The sequence below is a fragment of the Chiloscyllium plagiosum genome, unplaced genomic scaffold (genome assembly GCF_037043375.1).
Source record: "Chiloscyllium plagiosum isolate Xiang-an unplaced genomic scaffold, Cpla_swu_hap1 HiC_scaffold_32, whole genome shotgun sequence".
Taxonomy (NCBI): domain Eukaryota; kingdom Metazoa; phylum Chordata; class Chondrichthyes; order Orectolobiformes; family Hemiscylliidae; genus Chiloscyllium; species Chiloscyllium plagiosum.
In genome coordinates, this window is record NW_028270170.1 from 2,141,287 (window position 1) to 2,158,686 (window position 17,400).

Here is a 17,400-nt window from a genome sequence, read left to right on the forward strand (position 1 = left end):
TTCCAGAACCAAGGGAATCCATATTGGGATTTTTGACGAAGTTAAGACGATTGTCAGAAGCCCATGGTTTTGGTTTATCCCTTAATGAGATGCTTAGAAACCATTTGGGTATGTGGGATTAATGAGGTAATGATGCAAAAGAGCCCACTGGCTGAAGCCCAATTGAACTTCAAACAGGCACTACAACTGGCTTTATTGGAAAATGTGGAAAGTGGAGCATTTGAGTTGCAGAGTTTTCAGATGGAAGTGAACACCTTCATCATCTGACTGAGTTTGGGGAACACCACTTGAATGAACACCAATTACATGGCCTCACTCAGCACACATCCTGAACAGGGGGACTCTAGGTCAGCCCACAGCAAAACCCCAAAACACAGCCAAGCCTTGGCCAAATGGTTAAAATGTTCTCCAGGATCCAGGCTGACAAGTAATTGTAGTTGCTGTGGGTATGCAGACTTGAAAAGAGTCCCACCAGATCTTAAATTGAGTAAGAGGACTCATAGGCTGGTATCCAGGAAAGTGCACCTACATCTGATTTGGAAAAGTTAAATTGCTTAGCAACATCCAGATCAGAACCAGTCAAGACAAATGTCTGGTTAAATAGTCACCTGTTTCTAATGAAGGTTGATAATGGTGTGGCCATTTCGGTGATTGTGGAACCAGTTTTTAATAAAATTCAGGACTCCAGCCCTTAGCTTTGTGTAAGACCTTGACTAGGTTGAGAATCTAGGGAATCTTTACAGATTAAAGGTACAACTTCAGATCCAGTCTCTTATAATTACCAGTGATTGTAGTAAAAGACTCGGGCTCAAGCTTGATGGGGCAAAATTGGTTGCGTGAGTTTGACCTAGATTAGCTCAACATTTTTCAGTTAGAAAATGGCTGCATGACTGAAGGCCTGATTAAAATATCCAGAAGTTTCTCAGGAAAGTCTAAGGACTATACATCACCTTGTATGTTCGTTGGTACAATCGGTACTGCCCATTCCGCAAAGTACTCTACTTTGCTGATTCCTTCACTTTTCAGCTTTCTGATTTCTACTTCTACTTTTGCCCGCAAGGCACATGGCCCTGAAAAATCCTTGCCTCCTGACTCTCCAAACTGAAGACATTTGGTATGCTTTCTTTTATTGGTCAGAGTATTGAGTACAGGAGTTGGGAGGTCATGTTGTGGCTGTACAGGACATTAGTTAGGCCACTGTTGGAATATTGCATGCGATTCTGGTCTCCTTCCTATTGCAAAGATGTTGTGAAACTTGAAAGGGATCAGAAAAGATTTACAAGGATGTTGCCAGGGTTGGAGGATTTGAGCTACAGGGAGAGGCTGAACAGGCTGGGGCTGTTTTACCTGGAGTGTCAGAGGCTGAGGGGTGACCTTATAGAATCATGAGGGGCATGGATAGGATAAATGGACAAAGTCTTTTCCCTGGGGTGGGGGAGTCCAGAACTAGAGGACATAGGTTTAGGGTGAGAGGGGAAAGATATAAAAGAGACCTAAGGGGCAACTTTTTCACACAGAGTGTGATACGTGTATGGAATGAGCTGCCAGAGGAAGTGGTGGAGGCTGGTACAATTGCAACATTTAAGAGACATTTTGATGGGTATATGAATAGGAAGGGTTTGGAGGGATATGGGCTGGGTGCTGGCAGGTGGGACTAGATTGGGTTGGGATATCTGGTCAGCATGGACGGATTGGACCGAAGGATCTGTTTCCATGCTGTATATCTCTCTGACTCTAATTCCACCAACTACAAGGCACAGGTCAGGAGTGTGCCTGGATTGGGACAGCTCCATCAACACTTAAGAAGCTTGACTCCATCAGGCCAAAATAATTCACTTGATTGGCAGCACTTCCATAAATCTCAATAGGCTGCAGAGCCCCCTTCTATGGTAATGGCTCTGGGATAGAGAGGATTGTAGTTACTGTTGAAGTTGGAATTTAATCCTGTTTAATTGGGAAGCGACAGCCTCAAGTATAATATATTTTCTCATTTTAGATACACAATTTGTTTTGTTTCTGGTTGGTCGGGGTAGAAACCCTCACAACATTGATGAAGTATTCAGATGTGCACCTATAATGTCAAGGCACACATGGCTGTGGGCCCAGGGCTGAAAAAGGGGATTAGAATAGTTACCTGGTTGTTTCTGATCAGAGCTGAAAATGTGTTGCTGGAAAAGCGCAGCAGTCAGGCAGCATCCAGGGAACAGGAGAATCGACGTTTCAGGCATAAGCCCTTCTTCAGGAATGAGGAAAGTGTGTCCAGCAGGCTAAGATAAAAGGTAGGGGGGAGGGGCGTCGGAAATGCGATAGGTGGAAGGAGGTCCTTGGTGGAGTGGGAGGGGGAGTTGAAGTGTTGATGCAATAGATAATGTGTGTGGAGGTGCAGGTGAATCTGTGGCGGATATGGAAGTTTCCTTTGGGGCCGAGGGGGGAGGTGTGGGCGCAAGTCTTGCACCTCCTGCGGTTGCAGGGGAAGGTGCCGGGAGTGGAGGTTGGGTTGGTGGGGGGGTGTGGATCTGACGAGGGAGTCACGGAGGGAGTGGTCTTTACGGAATGCTGATAGGGGAGGGGAGGGAAATATATCCTTGGTGGTGGGGTCCGTTTGGAGGTAGCGGAACTCGATTTGCCAAAGAATCTTTTTCTAAGCTGCGGGGCTTGATGACTCTGTAAGTGGTCTACCCCTTATCCTGAGATTATCTCTGCAGTCCTGGAGACACCAGCCAGGCCAAACACTTTATCTACATCTACCTAGCATGTCCTGTAGGAATTTTGGAAGTTTCAATAATGTGACTTCTCGTGGTGTGAGACTTTAGAGAATACAGGCCCATTCTCCTCACTGTCCCACACAGAGACACAAATAAAGCTGCATCAAGGAATGTCTCTCCACAGACTAATCTCTTCAAACTCAGCGAACGAGAGGTCGCGACTTGGCCTAGGGGACTTGTATTTACTGAATCAATAAAACCGGCCAACATAATCATCAAGGAAGATGTCAGAGAGCAGAGCAGAGTGACCTGGGCTCTGTAAACGTCTGCTCTTCATAACTCCACGCATACACCATGCCCACATGAGATCTGCCCCACAAAGGACTTACAACATTCACATCGAATTTTATTTAAAATCTCAGGTGGTTCAAATCCCCTCAGTAAAAAGATATTTTGAGAGAGACGCATCAAACTCTGTATTGTGCTAATTCTTTCTATAATTTCCAGGGGAGAATCTGTCTCCAAATCCTTTAATTCCCCTATAACTTTGATCCTTGCTCCATCCCATCGGGAATTATAATACTCACATTCTATGCAAAGTTCCTTTCAATGGTTTTAATGAATGTCTTAAATAAGCAACAACGCCCAATTCTATGGGTCTTAGCAGGTGCAATGTTTAACTTTTCCCTGCACCTCCTTTCTAGCCCAGGGCACAGAGATCAATGAAAGAAACCTATCACCAGCTTTTTATATTTACTGAAAGCAGAGACACTTCCTTTGAACCTGGATTAGATTGTACTGATGATTGCGTTGATGTAAAGCTCACTGTAATCTATTACACTCAGCGAATGTATTCATTAACCTAGAAGCAGCTATTAGGTGGATTTTTATCAAAGAATTCTAGCATTATAAAACACAGAAAAAGGCCATTCGGCCTATCATATCTATGTCAGCCTTTTAGCAGAGCTGTGAAATTAAACTCACTCACTGATCTTTCCCCACAGGCCCTGCACATGTTTCCCTTAAAATATTGATTGAATTCTCTCTTGAAAGTTACTAATTAATCTGTTTCCACTGCCCTTCCAGGCACAACAACATAGTACGATAAAAAAAAGGACTTCCTGTCATCTTGGTTTTTTTAGTGTCAGTCAGCTTAAATTTCCATTATCTCCTTAATGACCCATCCAGGCACCAGGAAAACACTCTCTGAAACACTCTCTTTCTCTGTTAAGGGGTCAGTTTGCTGGACAGTTGGTTCACTGATGCAGAGTGATGCCAACAGAGTGGGTTCGGTTCTTGCACTGACTGAGGTCATAGAGTCATAGAGATGTACAGCATGGAAACAGACTCTTCGATCCAACCCGTCCATACCGACCAGATCTCCCACCTGCCAGCACCCGGCCCACATCCCTCCAAACCCTTCCTATTCATATACCCATCCAAATGCCTCTTAAATGTTGCAATTGTACCAGCCTCCACCACTTCCTCTGGCAGCTCATTCCATACACGTACTACCCTCTGTTTGAAAAAGCTGCCCCTTAGGTCTCTTTTATATCTTTCCCCTAAACCTATGCCCTCTAGTTCTGGACTCCCCGACCCCAGGGAAAAGACTTTGTCTATTTATCCTATCCATGCCCCTCATAATTTTGTAAACCCCTCAGCCTCCGACGATCCAGGGAAAACAGCCCCAGCCTGTTCAGCCTCTCCCTATAGCTCAGATCCTCCAACCCTGGCAACATCCTTGTAAATCTTTTCTGAACCCTTTTAAGTTTCACAACATATTTCCGATAGGAAGGAGACCAGAATTGCATGCAATATTCCAACAGTGGCCTAACCAATGTCCTGTACAGCCGCAACATGACCTCCCAAATCCGTACTCAATACTCTGACCAGTAAAGAAAGCATACCAAATGCCTTCTTCACTATCCTATCTACCTGCTACTCCACTTTCAAGGAGCTATGAACCTGCACTCCAATGTCTCTTTGTTCAGCAACACTCCCTAGGACCTTACCATTAAGTGTATAAGTCCTGCTAAGATTTGCTTTCCCAAAATGCAGCACCTCACATTTATCTGAATTAAACTCCATCTGCCACTTCTCAGCCCATTGGCCCATCTGGTCAATATCCTGTTGTAATCTGAGATAACCCTTTTCGCTGTCCACTACATCTCCAATTTTGGTGTCATCTGCAAACTTACTAACTGTACCTCTTATGCTCGCATGCAAATCATTTATGTAAATGACAACAAGTAGAGGGCCCAGCACCGATCCTTGTGGCACTCCACTGGTCACAGGCCTCCAGTCTGAAAAACAACCCTCCATCACTACCCTCTGTCTTCTATCTTTGAGCCAGTTTTGTATCCAAATGGCTAGTTCTCCCTGTATTCCATGAGATCTAACCTTGCTAATCAGTCTCCCATGGGGAACCTTGTTGAATGCCTTACTGAAATCCATATAGATCACATCTACTGCTCTGCCCTCATCAATCTTCTTTGTTACTTCTTCAAAAATCTCAATCAAGTTTGTGAGACATGATTTCCCATGCACAAAGCCATGTTGACTATCCCTAATCAGTCCTTGCCTTTCCAAATACATGTACATCCTGTCCTTCAGGATTCCCTCCAACAACGTGCCCACCACCGAGGTCAGGCTCATTGGTCTATAGTTCCCTGGCTTGTCTTTACCGCCCTTCTTAAATGGTGGAACCACATTTGCCAACCTCCAGTCTTCCAGCACCTCACCTGGACTATCGATGATACAAATATCTCAGCAAGAGGCCCAGCAATCACTTCTCTAGCTTCCCACAGAGTTCTCAGGTACACCTGATCAGGTCCTGGGGATTTATCCTCCTTCTCCTCCTTAACCTTTCAGCTTCAACCACCACCAGTCACCCCTCTCTCTCTCTCTTTCTGTAATGAGTTTGGTATGCTTGCCTTCATTGGTCAGAGCATTGAGTAAAGTAGTTGGGATGTCATGTTGCGGATGTGTAGGACATTAGTGAGGCCATATTTGAAGTACTACATACAATTCTGGTGGCCCTGTGATAGGAAGGATGTTATTAAATTGGAAAAGGTGCAAAAGAAATTTACAAGATTGTTACTGAGTCTAGAAAATTTGAGTTATGAGGACAGGCTGGATAGGCTGGGACTCTCTTCCGTGGAGTGTTGGAGGCTGCAGGGTGACCTTATCAAGGCTTACAAATCATTAGGGGCCTAGGTAAGGTGACTGGCCAAGATCTTTTGCATAGGGCAGGAGAGTCCAAAGCTAGAGTGCATAATTTCAAGGTGAGAGAGTAAAAAATTTAAAAGGGGCCAGAGGGTCAACCTTTTCACACAGCGGGTGGTTTGTAAATGGAATGAATTACCAGAAGAAGTGCTGGAGATGGGTACAATCAAAACATTTAAAAGACATTTGGATCGATAGATAGATAGGAAAGGTTTGGGGAGATATGGGCCTAACACAGGCAAATGGGACTAGTTCAGTTTAGGATACCTGGTTGGCATGGAAGAGTTGGGCCGAAGGGCCTGATTATGACTGTATGAGAGTAGCCCTGTGATCTTGTGTGATTATGGTGACTTTACCTTTTCTCTCAAAACTAGTCATTTGCTTGCACAAAGCCTGTGTATTGCTGAAAGAAAGGTCACAATTTGTCAAAGATTTGCATCTTGCACTCATCAGGACATTCACACGAAATACAAACATCGAAATGTTTGACAAAATGTGTCCAAAAAAACCATTCACAATTCTAAATATCTCTGTTAAAATTCTCAACCTTTTCTGCTCTAAGGGAAACAATTCCAGTTTCTCCAGTGTTCCCACATTCACTGAAATCCCACAGCCCAGAGACCATTCCTGTAAACCTAGCTCGGTTTGACTCTGTTAATCTTGCACTTTATTCCTCGGATTATAAAATCAAGGATCCCATCCATTTATTTACCTACCCTGTCAACTTACCCTTCCACCTCCAATGATTTCTGATACATTCACTAAGACCATGGATCATTTTCTACATCATGGGAATTTGTCTATTCTATATCTGAGCCATCTTTTCTTTGAAGGGACCTAGTTGTTTTGATTAGATTAGATTCCCTACAGTGTGGAAACAGGCCCTTCGACCCAACAAGTCCACACCGACCCTCCGAAGAGCAACCCACCCAGACCCATTCCACTACATTTACCACTTCACCTAACACTATGGGCAATTTAGCATGGCCAATTCACCTAACCTGCACATTTTTGGACTGTGGGAGGAAACCGGAGCACCCGGAGGAAACCCGCGCAGACACGGGGAGAATGTGCAAACTCCACACAGAGAGTTGCCTGAGGCGGGAATTGAACCCAGGTCTCTGGCTCTGTGAGGCTGCGGTGTTAAATTACAGTTAAATTGTTAAATTACAGTTTGGCCCATATCAACTTTTGACCCCAATCCCATTGAAATTATCTGTTTTCCAGTTAATTATTTTTATGATTATAATTACTATTTCTTAATGCCACCCCAACGAAATACTTATCCCAATTTATTCCCAGTAGCTTGATCCAATGCTGCTTCCTTCCATACTGAGGAAAGTACTGTTAAAGAGGGATACTTATTTCAGGAATACCCGCCCTTCTCTGCTGTTACTACACCAGCCTAGACTGGGATCATGTTAATTTGATCTCTGAAGTACACTATTGTTCTCAGTTATTGAGGTAGTTTATTTGATTAGTACTACTACCCTAGGCCTCCTTTTCCTTATCATTCTTTCCTGAACATTTCATGGCCAGGAATATGAAGTCTCCAGTAATCTCCTCCTTTGAGCCAGATCTCCATTATTGCTGTTATATCATACTCCAAAGTGATGACTTGTATCTGCAGCTCATTAACCTATTTGCTGATCAGTGCCTTTACTCCAAATCAACCTTCAACTGAATTGAATTGAATTGTTTTGAATTGAATTGAATTTATTGTCACGTGTACTGAGGCACAGTGAAAAGCTTTATCTTGCGAGCAATACAGGAGGATCACAGAGTTAAGTAACATAAGCTGCTTTACATTTCCTCCTGATGATCCTTCCTATTTCTGAACTGTACTTTTGCGCTATTTACCTCTCCCAGCCCTGTACATTTCTTATCTCCCTTCTCTCTAAGTTCTTTAATAAGACCTCCCTCACTGCATGAGTGAACCTTTATCTAACTCTAGAGTTGATGGAGTTATAGAGTCATAATCATGGAAACAGACCTTTTGGTCCATCTCATCCATGCTGACCGTGTTGAGAGAAAGTGAGGACTGCAGATGCTGGAGAGTCAGAGTTGAAAAGTGTGGCTCTGGAAAAGCACAGCAGGTCAGGCAGCGCCTGAGGAGTATCTGAAGCCGATGTTGATGCCGTGCACTTGAAGATGAGGTGTTCTTCCTCCAGGCGTTGGGTGGCTTGGATTTGGTGGTGGAAGAGGCCCAGGATTTGCATGTCCTTGGTGGAGTGGGAGGGGGAGTTGAAGTGGTCAGCCACAGGGCGGTGGGGTTGTTTGGTGCGTGTGTCTCAGAGATGTTCCTGGAAATGCCGTACGAGGTGGTGTCCTGTCTCCACGATATAAAGGAGACTTATGCCCGAAACGTTGACCCTTCTGCTGCTCGGATGCTACCTGACCTGCTGTGCTTTTCCAGTGCCACACTTTTCCACACTGACCATGTTCCCAAAGTAAGCTAGTTCCACTTGCTTACATTTGGCGCTTATCTCTCCAACGCTTATCTGTCCAAAAGTCTTTTAAATGTTGTAACTGTACCTGCATCTACCACTTCTTCTCGCAGTTTATTCCATACATGAATCATCCTCTGTGTGCAAACGTTGCCCCTCATGTATTTTCAAAATCTTTCTTCCCTCACCTTTAAAAGATCCTTTAAAAGTTTTAAACTCCCCCACGCTAGGAAATAAATCTTTGCCAGTTACCTTCTCTAAACCCCTTGTGATTTTATTAACATCTATAAGGTCATCTATCAACCTCCTCCGCTCCAGGGAACAATGTTCCAGCCTATCCAGCCTTTCTTTATAACTCAAACTCTCCATCCCCAGCAACATCCAATAAATCATTTCTGAACCCTTTCTACAGAACCTAATCCCGATGAAACCTGCCTGTACATGATGTTGCCCAAGGTTCTCCTTCCAGGAGCACGATCATTCTCAATCTTTCAGCACAAATCCCAGTTTGAGGGTTACCTTGTCTTCCTTGCACTAATCCTCTGGACAGTTGGTTGTAGAATCATAGAATGGAATCCCTACAGAATGGAAGCAAGCCATTTGGCCCATCGAGTCCACACCAACCCTCAGAAAAAGCATCCTGTCCCAGCCAGGTTCTCCCCCCCCCCCCCCACCCCACCACCCCACCACCCCACATTGCCCATGTCTAATCTACCTAATTGTACATCTCTGTGACTGTGGGAGGAAACCAGAGTACCCAGACAACTGGGATCCGATGTGGCTCCCCAGCTCTGAGGTGGTAGTGCTAACCACTGAGCCACCATGCTCATTGTCATCTCCTCACCTCCCTGATTCTGTGTACCTATTGGCTGATCAGTTCCTGGAATGTATGGTCCAAGAAATTCACTGATGGAGAAATGTGTTCTCCCCAGCTTAGTCTGAGAATTCTGCCGCCCAGAGATATACTGAATGTACTCATGTACTCACCTGGGTGTGGCATTGATATGACTGTCAGTGTTCAATTCATTTTCAAACCTGATTTTCAAAAAAAAAATTAGGGGACTAAAAGGAACAGAAATCCTCAGAAGTTTAGCAGTTTTTCCAGTTTCTGATCCTTTATTGAAACGAAAAAAAAATCTGGGATTTCTTTAGCGGTTTGACACAATTCTTTCTGATGAAACATGAGAAGGTGGGATTGAGCGAATCTCACTTTATCTCCAAATCAGACACTTTGATGTTCAAATCGAGCAAGTGTTGATAAAGAACGTGGAAATAAGCCCTTTTTTAAATCACTGGATTCCCAGTGGTATTTGAGAGTGTGTTGCTGGAAAAGCTCAGCAGGTCAGGCAGCATCCGAGACGCAGGATGTTTCGGGGATAATCCCCGATTTACCGGATGGAGGGCTCCGGCCCGAAACATTGACTCTCCTGCCCCTCGGATGCTGCCTGACCTGCTGAGCTTTTCCAGCACCGCACCCTCCCCACTCCGATCTGCAGCCCCGACTTTCTCCCGGTGATATTCCCAACGATATTCCCAACGCCCATCTCCCGGTGATATTCCCAACGATATTCCCAACGCCCATCTCCCGGTGGGTTCCCAGACGGAATACCCTCCGGGAGGTGTTTGGGAAATGCTGCGGGTTTTGTCTTTGGGGCGGGGAAGGCAGAGCGAGTTCCCTAAACCTGGGCCGGGGGGTGGGGGGTCCCGGGGCTGAACACAGCAGCCCCCAGGCTGCACCCCCCCCCCCCGGAATGGGGTGGGTGGGGGTGAGGGCAGCGGTTCAGGGCAGGAGTCAGCCCCAGGGTGGGGAGAGACTCACCCCCACCCCCGGGGGGGGAGGGGAGGGGAGAGGCAGCCCCAGGGTGGGGAGGCTGTGTCCCTCCCCGGGCGGGAGGCGTGTCTCCGGCCGGTTATAAAGCTGCAGCCGGCGGCTGCTCCGCGGACACCGCGCTCCCCCCAGCCCCCAGCCCCCGGTCCCTGTCCCGGTCCCCGGCCCCGGTCTGACTCGGAGACCCGCCCCCGGTGCCCCCCGCCGCCCGGTGCCCCCCGCCCCCGGTGCCCGGTGCCCCCCGCCCCCGGTGCCCCCCGCCCATGGCCCGGGGCCCCCTGCTGCTGCTGCTGGCGGCCGCCGGCTGGGCGCTGCTGACGGTGACCGTGTGTGAGGCTCCGGTCCCGGAGCGGCCTGTCCGCTGTGCCCCGTGCTCCGAGGAGAGGCGGGCCGGCTGTCAGCTCCCTGCCGGCTGCCAGGAGCTGGTCCGGGAGCCGGGCTGCGGCTGCTGTGGGACCTGTGCCCTGGCCAAGGGTCGCCGCTGTGGGGTCTACACCCCCCGCTGTGGCTCCGGGCTCCGCTGCTTCCCCCGGAGGGGCTGCGAGAGGCCCCTGCACTCCCTCCTGCACGGACACGGAGTGTGCATGGAACCGGCGGAGATCGAGAAAATCCAGGGCAGCCTCCCCCGCACAGGTACATACCCCGGGGGGGGGGGGACAGGCGGCTGGGGGGGACGGGGGGGGGGAACAGGCGGCTGGGGGGGACGGGGGGGGGTCAGTGTCGGGGGTCTGGATGGGGCAGGTGGAGGGGGGGGTCAGGAGGGGGGTGGTGGTGGAAGAGGGGGTCTGGAGGGGGGGGTGGAGGAGGGGGGTCAGGAGGGGGGTGGAGGAGGGGGGGGGTCTGGAGGGGGGTGGGCGTGGAGGAGGGAGTTAGGAGAGAGTGGGAGGGAAGGGTTCCATGGAGGATTGGGGAGAGGGGGCTGCGGAGAACATGGGGCTTTGGGGAGGGGTCTGCGATTTTAAAGGGGGGGGGTGGGGGGAATGGTGGAGAAATGGGTTAATGGATCTGTAAAGGTCAGAGAAACCTGCAAGAATTTGATGCAGGTGTTTGTTTGAGTGTGAATGGTATTTGAGATTTGCTTGTTTGCCTTCAGTGATTTTTCATGTGGATTTTCGCAGACTGACTGAAATGTGAGTGTACTGTTTCGGGTTTATTTTGGAGTAGGTGAAGTCTGGCTATTTGAGAGTGGATCAGGGTGGGGTTGTGCAGTGTCTGTCATGAGGAGAATGCCCCAAGGGTCCCAATTTTGAGATTAATGGAACTCACTGAATCAAATTCCTTGCATAATATTTAACTCCACACCTCATCCATTTGGAAAGTTTTACAATTTATTTAAATTGTGAAGAGAGTTAATCATTGAAATGCTAGTGCAGACAAGGCACCCTTATTTTGGTGGAACCTCAGCACCACAGCTCTGATTCCAATCTTCTGTTTCCCTTATCAGAACCTTGTTAATATTTTCTTCCACTTCAAATATTTATCTAATTTCCCTTCGTCCAAACAAACTCGATTTCATAATTGCTGAGTGTCCCTTTCCAAGCAGGTACACCTGTTGTCCAGCTTGCCCCATGTGAGCAATTTACATTTGGAGGGGAAATCATCTGGAGTGAGCTGATGTCTCTTCCAGATTCCAAGACCTACACTCAGGGTGATGTGCTGTGCCAGCTGTCAAACTTCCCAATAGAATCACTGATACTTCACAGATCTGTCTCTCTGATGGTGCAAATGTTAGTCCTCAGTTAGTGAGCTCACCACAGAGGCAGTGTGACAGGGTAGGGACTGCAGAGCCCAGTAGTAAGCTCAGATCCTGTTATACCTGAGGACAGAGTACTGATCATTGTTTGGAGGTGTTTGCAAAGGTACGGTTCAAGCAAAATCTCCAGTAGATGTCAATTGCAACACCTCCATCCTGAAGGGGAGTTGAGAAGATTAAGAAACTTTAAAAAATATATGAAAGCGAAGTGAAGCCTATCTGAAAGTGCATCACGCTGTGGGGATTCTGACACTGACTGGATGTTAAAAATCACACAACACCAGGTTATAGTCCAACAGGTTTATTTGGAAGCACTAGCTTTCAGAGCACCACTCCTTCATCAGGTACCACAACCACCAGTGCTCCAAAAGCTAGTGCTTCCAATTAAATCTGTTGGACTATAACCTGGTGTTGTGTGATTTTTAACTTTGTCCACCCTAGTCCAACATGGGCTCCTCCAGATCGTGATTGATGTTGGTGCTTGTTACAATTATTAGCTTAGCCTAGTGCAGTCACCAAGGGCAGACATGTGAGGCTGTTGCCCTTGTTAAACTTGCTTCCAGCTACACCCTGTTGCTATGCCAAATAACAGAGAAAAACACAAACCAATGCCAGAATGTTATTGACAATTTAAAATTAATTGTTTGCAAGTTTTAAACTTTTTTTTTCTCAATCATAGTGTAAGCGGAACTAATCTAGGTCCTATTGAAAGAATGCTTACTTATCATTTGTCATGGTCTTCATATGGAGAGGTATATGACTAAAATATATGAAAATTATTCAGCATTGTCAATGCAAGCTGGATCATGTTAGTACAGTTTGGCATGGTTAGTAACCGGTGCTGTGTTAGTAACTATCTGGCAGGGTCAGTAATAGTTTGTACTGTATTAGTAATAATTTAGGCAGGGTTAGTAATGGGGTAATGCTGTATTAGTAACAATCTTACAGGTCACTAATTGGTTGTATTGTGTTAGTAACAATCTGGACAGGGTTGGTAATGGGTCATGATGTTTTAGAGAAATATTTTCATATTCCCTCAACTTTGTATTTTGAAGGAAATAAGTGGAGACTTGGTCAGCGCACACTAATCCTGACTGACCACTCATGCACAGAGCTATAAGCCTTTTGGTTGTGGTCATTTCAGTCTGCATGTTTGAATTCTCTTTTTCAATGCAGCCTCTTTCACTGTGTGACTGTTGACTGCTTGCAGGATGCTATAAAATGCCACAAAAGTTTCAAGCCTGTAAAGTAGTTGCCTCCCTCCAGCTTGCTGTCCATTCTCTGAAAGGAGACTTCATCAAGATGCTAAACATTCCACATCTCTTCCTGGCCTCCACCTTTTCATGTGGCTTCTCATTCCTCTCCTTGGGCTGTTGTTCTGCTGCACTTCAATATTGCTGTCAGCAGCCTCCCCCCTCAAAGAAATCATAGTGACGTCTTCCTCCTTGCAGACTGTTGGATCTCCTCCTCTATCTCCAAGCTCTACTATTTATCTATCCATCTCTCTCTGATATTTCCCTCTATCTCTCTCTCCCTGATCTTCCTCTCTTCTGTCTCTAACTTCACTCTCAATCTCCAACATGTGTCTCTCTCTCTCTCTCTCTCTCTGTCTCTGATATTGAATTGTTTGACTCAAATTTGTTTTTGAATGTCTTGCTGCTGCCCAAAGTATTTTCTGGAACTCTGTTTGAAACTTTGCAATCGAGTGTTTCTCCTGCTGTGTTACCAATCCGATGTTGTCAGAGTCACTGATCACCTTCTTTGTGACTGTGACGAGGGGAAACTTTCTCACCTTCTTGATCTGTCTGCTCTCTGTCGCACTGTAACCACATTGTCCTTTTCCAATGTCTCTCTGCGTTGCAGGGTTCAGCTGCTAACGCCTTGTTCCTTTTCGTTCTGTCTAATTATAGTCAGAGAATCCCTGGCATTGGCTTCTCTTGCTGCTCTCACACTATTCCTTCTGCATTCTCTAAGGATCAATCCTTGGCACGTCCTATTGCTCCTCTGAATGCTATCCCTTGCCAACATCAACAACGTCTCCTCCAAGACCAGCATTTCCTGCCCATCTCCAATTGCTTTTGAAAAGATGAGTGACTGCCCTAACCACTTCCCTGGTCGGGGTTTCAGGCTGAACCGTAATGTTCACAATCTCAGCATTGGATTTGATCGTGAAGTGAGCTTACAACACAGTGACCCTTTCCACCACACCCTGCTGTCCCTTGAGTTTCTGCTGGAGTTTAGTGGAGGTCGTGGGTATAGGGGGCAGGCTGAGAGTCAGCTGCATTATTAAAACATGAAGCCAATAGGCAAATGAAAACGAGGTGTTCAGCAAAGCTGGAAAATGTTCTGACCCTCAGCACCATGCGGTTTGGGTGATCTCAGTGTGTACATTATACAGCAGGAAACACAACATCCAGTGGAATACAATTCACAAACACTTCATTGTGAAGTTCACTGGGACAGAGGTTTGCAAAGGGGCTGTAGGATGGAGACCTAGCTGTAACATTGCAAGTTGAAGACGTTATGATGCTGTGACATGGAGGTGGGTAGTGGGGACAGATTGGAACCTGGTGAACAGATGGGCTGGCACATGGTCCTCTCTGGTGTTGGGGGGAGTGGTTGTGAGTAGGAGGGTCTCTCACTGCCTTTGTGTGTTTGTCATTGTGTAAGAGAGAGTTCCATTGGGTGTAGTCACACTCAGTAACTTCCTCAGACAGAAAGGGTCACCTTAACTGCTTTAGTCAAAACCTGAGCATTAGTCTCAACATCATGTGCTGAATCTCTGCACGCTGTTTACAAGATGATAAAAGGGTTATTGTTTTATTGTTTTTGTGTTGCATTTCAATATATTTCCTATTTTAATCTACAATATCAGGCATACACTCCCTGAATGTGATGTAGTTATGTTGGCACAGGGTGACCCAGAGAAATATTAAGTCAGGCAGTTACTGCTGGCTGCCTTGCCTTGTCACTGCTTCCCCGCGTTCCCCCACCCCTCAACCTGCTGTGTGAGCCTGTCTCCCTGCTGGCTGTCCATATTCCTTACAAAGTTGTCTTTGTTTCAAGCAAGACGAAACTATTTCTTCTATTCTTCAGGCCTGACAAGACATTGCAGAGAGTTGGGTAGAAAGCTGGTTGAAGAAGTTAATAATTGTTTCAGCTTTATAAACACAGGATGCATTGAGTGAGAATGATTAATTTACACTGAGCTGCCTTCCCAGTGTGATTTTAATTTTGTAAACTTTGAGGAAAGTAAAATTCTGAAGTTGATCTTTTGATGGTTGTTCCATTTTTGAGGCTTTGTTCGAATTCAGGGTCATGGCCCTTTCTCAAAATAAAAGTTATTTTCCAACAGCTCCCTGACAAGGCCAAGTGTTTGAAGTAACATCGAAAATCATGACATCTGGAGTTTGATATTTTTTGGGTTCAGAGTTGAAAGTCACTGTTATTCCACAGATGTAGCCTCAGACTGGATTCCAGTTTGGGAACCTGGATTCTGTTAAATATTTGACACTTGGACACTTGTGTAAACCTGCACAGCATTGCTGATGCTGTTAGAACAATGCTCAGAGATTTGGGAATACAAGGTGATGCACGATTCAGGGAGGGGATGCTATCAGTGGGACTGGAAGCTGACTGTGTGGTAGCACAAATAACCATCAGTGTTTTATTGGGTGTATGCTGTGAAAGCCCGTGTCACTGTGTTCCATTTTTGAAGTGAGTTCACCCAAAAATGCACTATGTCACAAAATATTTCAACTTGTATATTACAGAATTTGCAATAAGTTTCAACTTATCTCCAGGCAGCATGTTCCACTTAATAAGGTTGTAAGTTTTAATGTTTACAATAAGCACACTTCATGTCAGGATACAGACCAGGACAAAACATTTCAAATGAAAAATGACGAACCGTGCAATAAACATTTGCGTATTTGCTGCATTCCATTCTGTGCCTTCATACGTTTTTAATAATTTTGATTTGCATCATACGTTCCTTACTGGGTTTTGCACAGTCTCAGCCTCTCTGTACTCTGGCTGATGGGCCTCAGACAGTGACCTTTCCCCACTGCCCCTCTGAAGCAGATGCCTCAAGCTTTAGAGAGTTCCTCAGCGGGTAATCCTGGACCTTTGGAAGGTGCCAGTCTGTAACACTCGGGTGAGGACAACTGTCTACACAACAAGACCAACACGTTTCAGGCAGACCGAGGGACATCTTTCACTGAGTCGATGGCTCTCCAGGCACGGTCACTGGTGGTCTCTGTGTTTCCCAGGGAACAGCCTTTGGAGCACAGAGTCCTATGTCATGGAATTGCTCGGAATGAACTTTGACAAAACCCACTGCATCATATTTTGGAGCTTCATTACAAAAGCACATTCCACAAGGAAGTGGATAATTGTCTCTTCTCCATCACAGTCCCCTCCAGGGCAGGATGTGGAGGCTGAGACTCTGGGCATATAGAACGAATCTGACGGGTAGTGCCCTTCTCAGGACCAGCCAAGTTCCGTCTTGGCGCTTGTTGGAATGTTCTGGTGATGAGGCATTCTGCTAATTGACTTTGACAGTCTGCTCAGGGAACCGTGCGACAGGACACCCGACACCAACCCCCCACCCCCTAAGGATCTCGGTCACTACATGCTGACCACTTCCTGATGGACCTATGCTCAAAGGGGATTTCCTGCAGAAACATCTCTGTGTGGGACTGGTGATACTGTCCAGTCCAACAACTGGAGCATATCCTCAGAACCTGCAGACCCATCATCGTTTCCCACCTGGACACTCAGCAGGGAGTGACACTGTGTTTGTGTACTGAGGGTCTAGACACTGTTTAATGCAACTATGCACACACAGGGTGAGGGTGATGTCAGGTACTACTTAATTCTCCTTGATTGAAAGGGCTGTCCATCATGTCCCCATGAAGACAGGCCATCTTCAACAAGCACACCCCCCACCACCCCCAATCCCTGAGATGGTATACAATGGTTCAGGTGATTTGCCCCTTGCAGGACTGAGGAATGGGTCAGATCCTTCCCCATGTGCAGGAACACTGAGAGGTCCTCACCCCTGACCAGGACTGTCGCTAGAATAGGAGTGAGTGGTGCCTCCAAACACTGTCTTTGTTGGACAACAGCCAGTCCTTCCACATTTAACACACTCCCCAGCCTTTCCAAACCATATTCCTAGCACCTATCCTAATGGTGAAGGGCATAAAGGATCAAGTGGCCCAGTTCCCAATGAATAGGGCCTTGATCTTGCCTTCAATTACCTTGGCTCCTGAAGCCAATTTGAACTGGTCACTGAGGCATATGAGTCAGTGCACTGACAGAGGGTCCACACAGAACAGCTGCCTCGGTCTCCCCCTCGGTCTCCCTGTGTGGCCCTCGCGCTCCCCCTCGGTTTTTGTCGTGTTGTGTTCTGGGGAAGTTTGAGGAACCAGGTTGTTG

At 46.6% G+C, this 17,400-nt stretch overlaps 1 protein-coding gene across 1 annotated transcript in view; it reads left to right on the forward strand.

Moving 5' to 3' along the window:
• Window positions 1-10,415: 10,415 nt before the first annotated feature.
• LOC122539620 (insulin-like growth factor-binding protein 4) overlaps window positions 10,416-17,400 on the forward strand; it is a 49,685-nt gene continuing 42,700 nt past the window's right edge. The window contains exon 1 of the mRNA XM_087977703.1: window positions 10,416-10,838. Within this exon, the coding sequence (XP_087833829.1) occupies window positions 10,469-10,838 (370 nt within the window). The 5' untranslated portion in view covers window positions 10,416-10,468. The remainder of the gene's footprint in view (window positions 10,839-17,400) is intronic.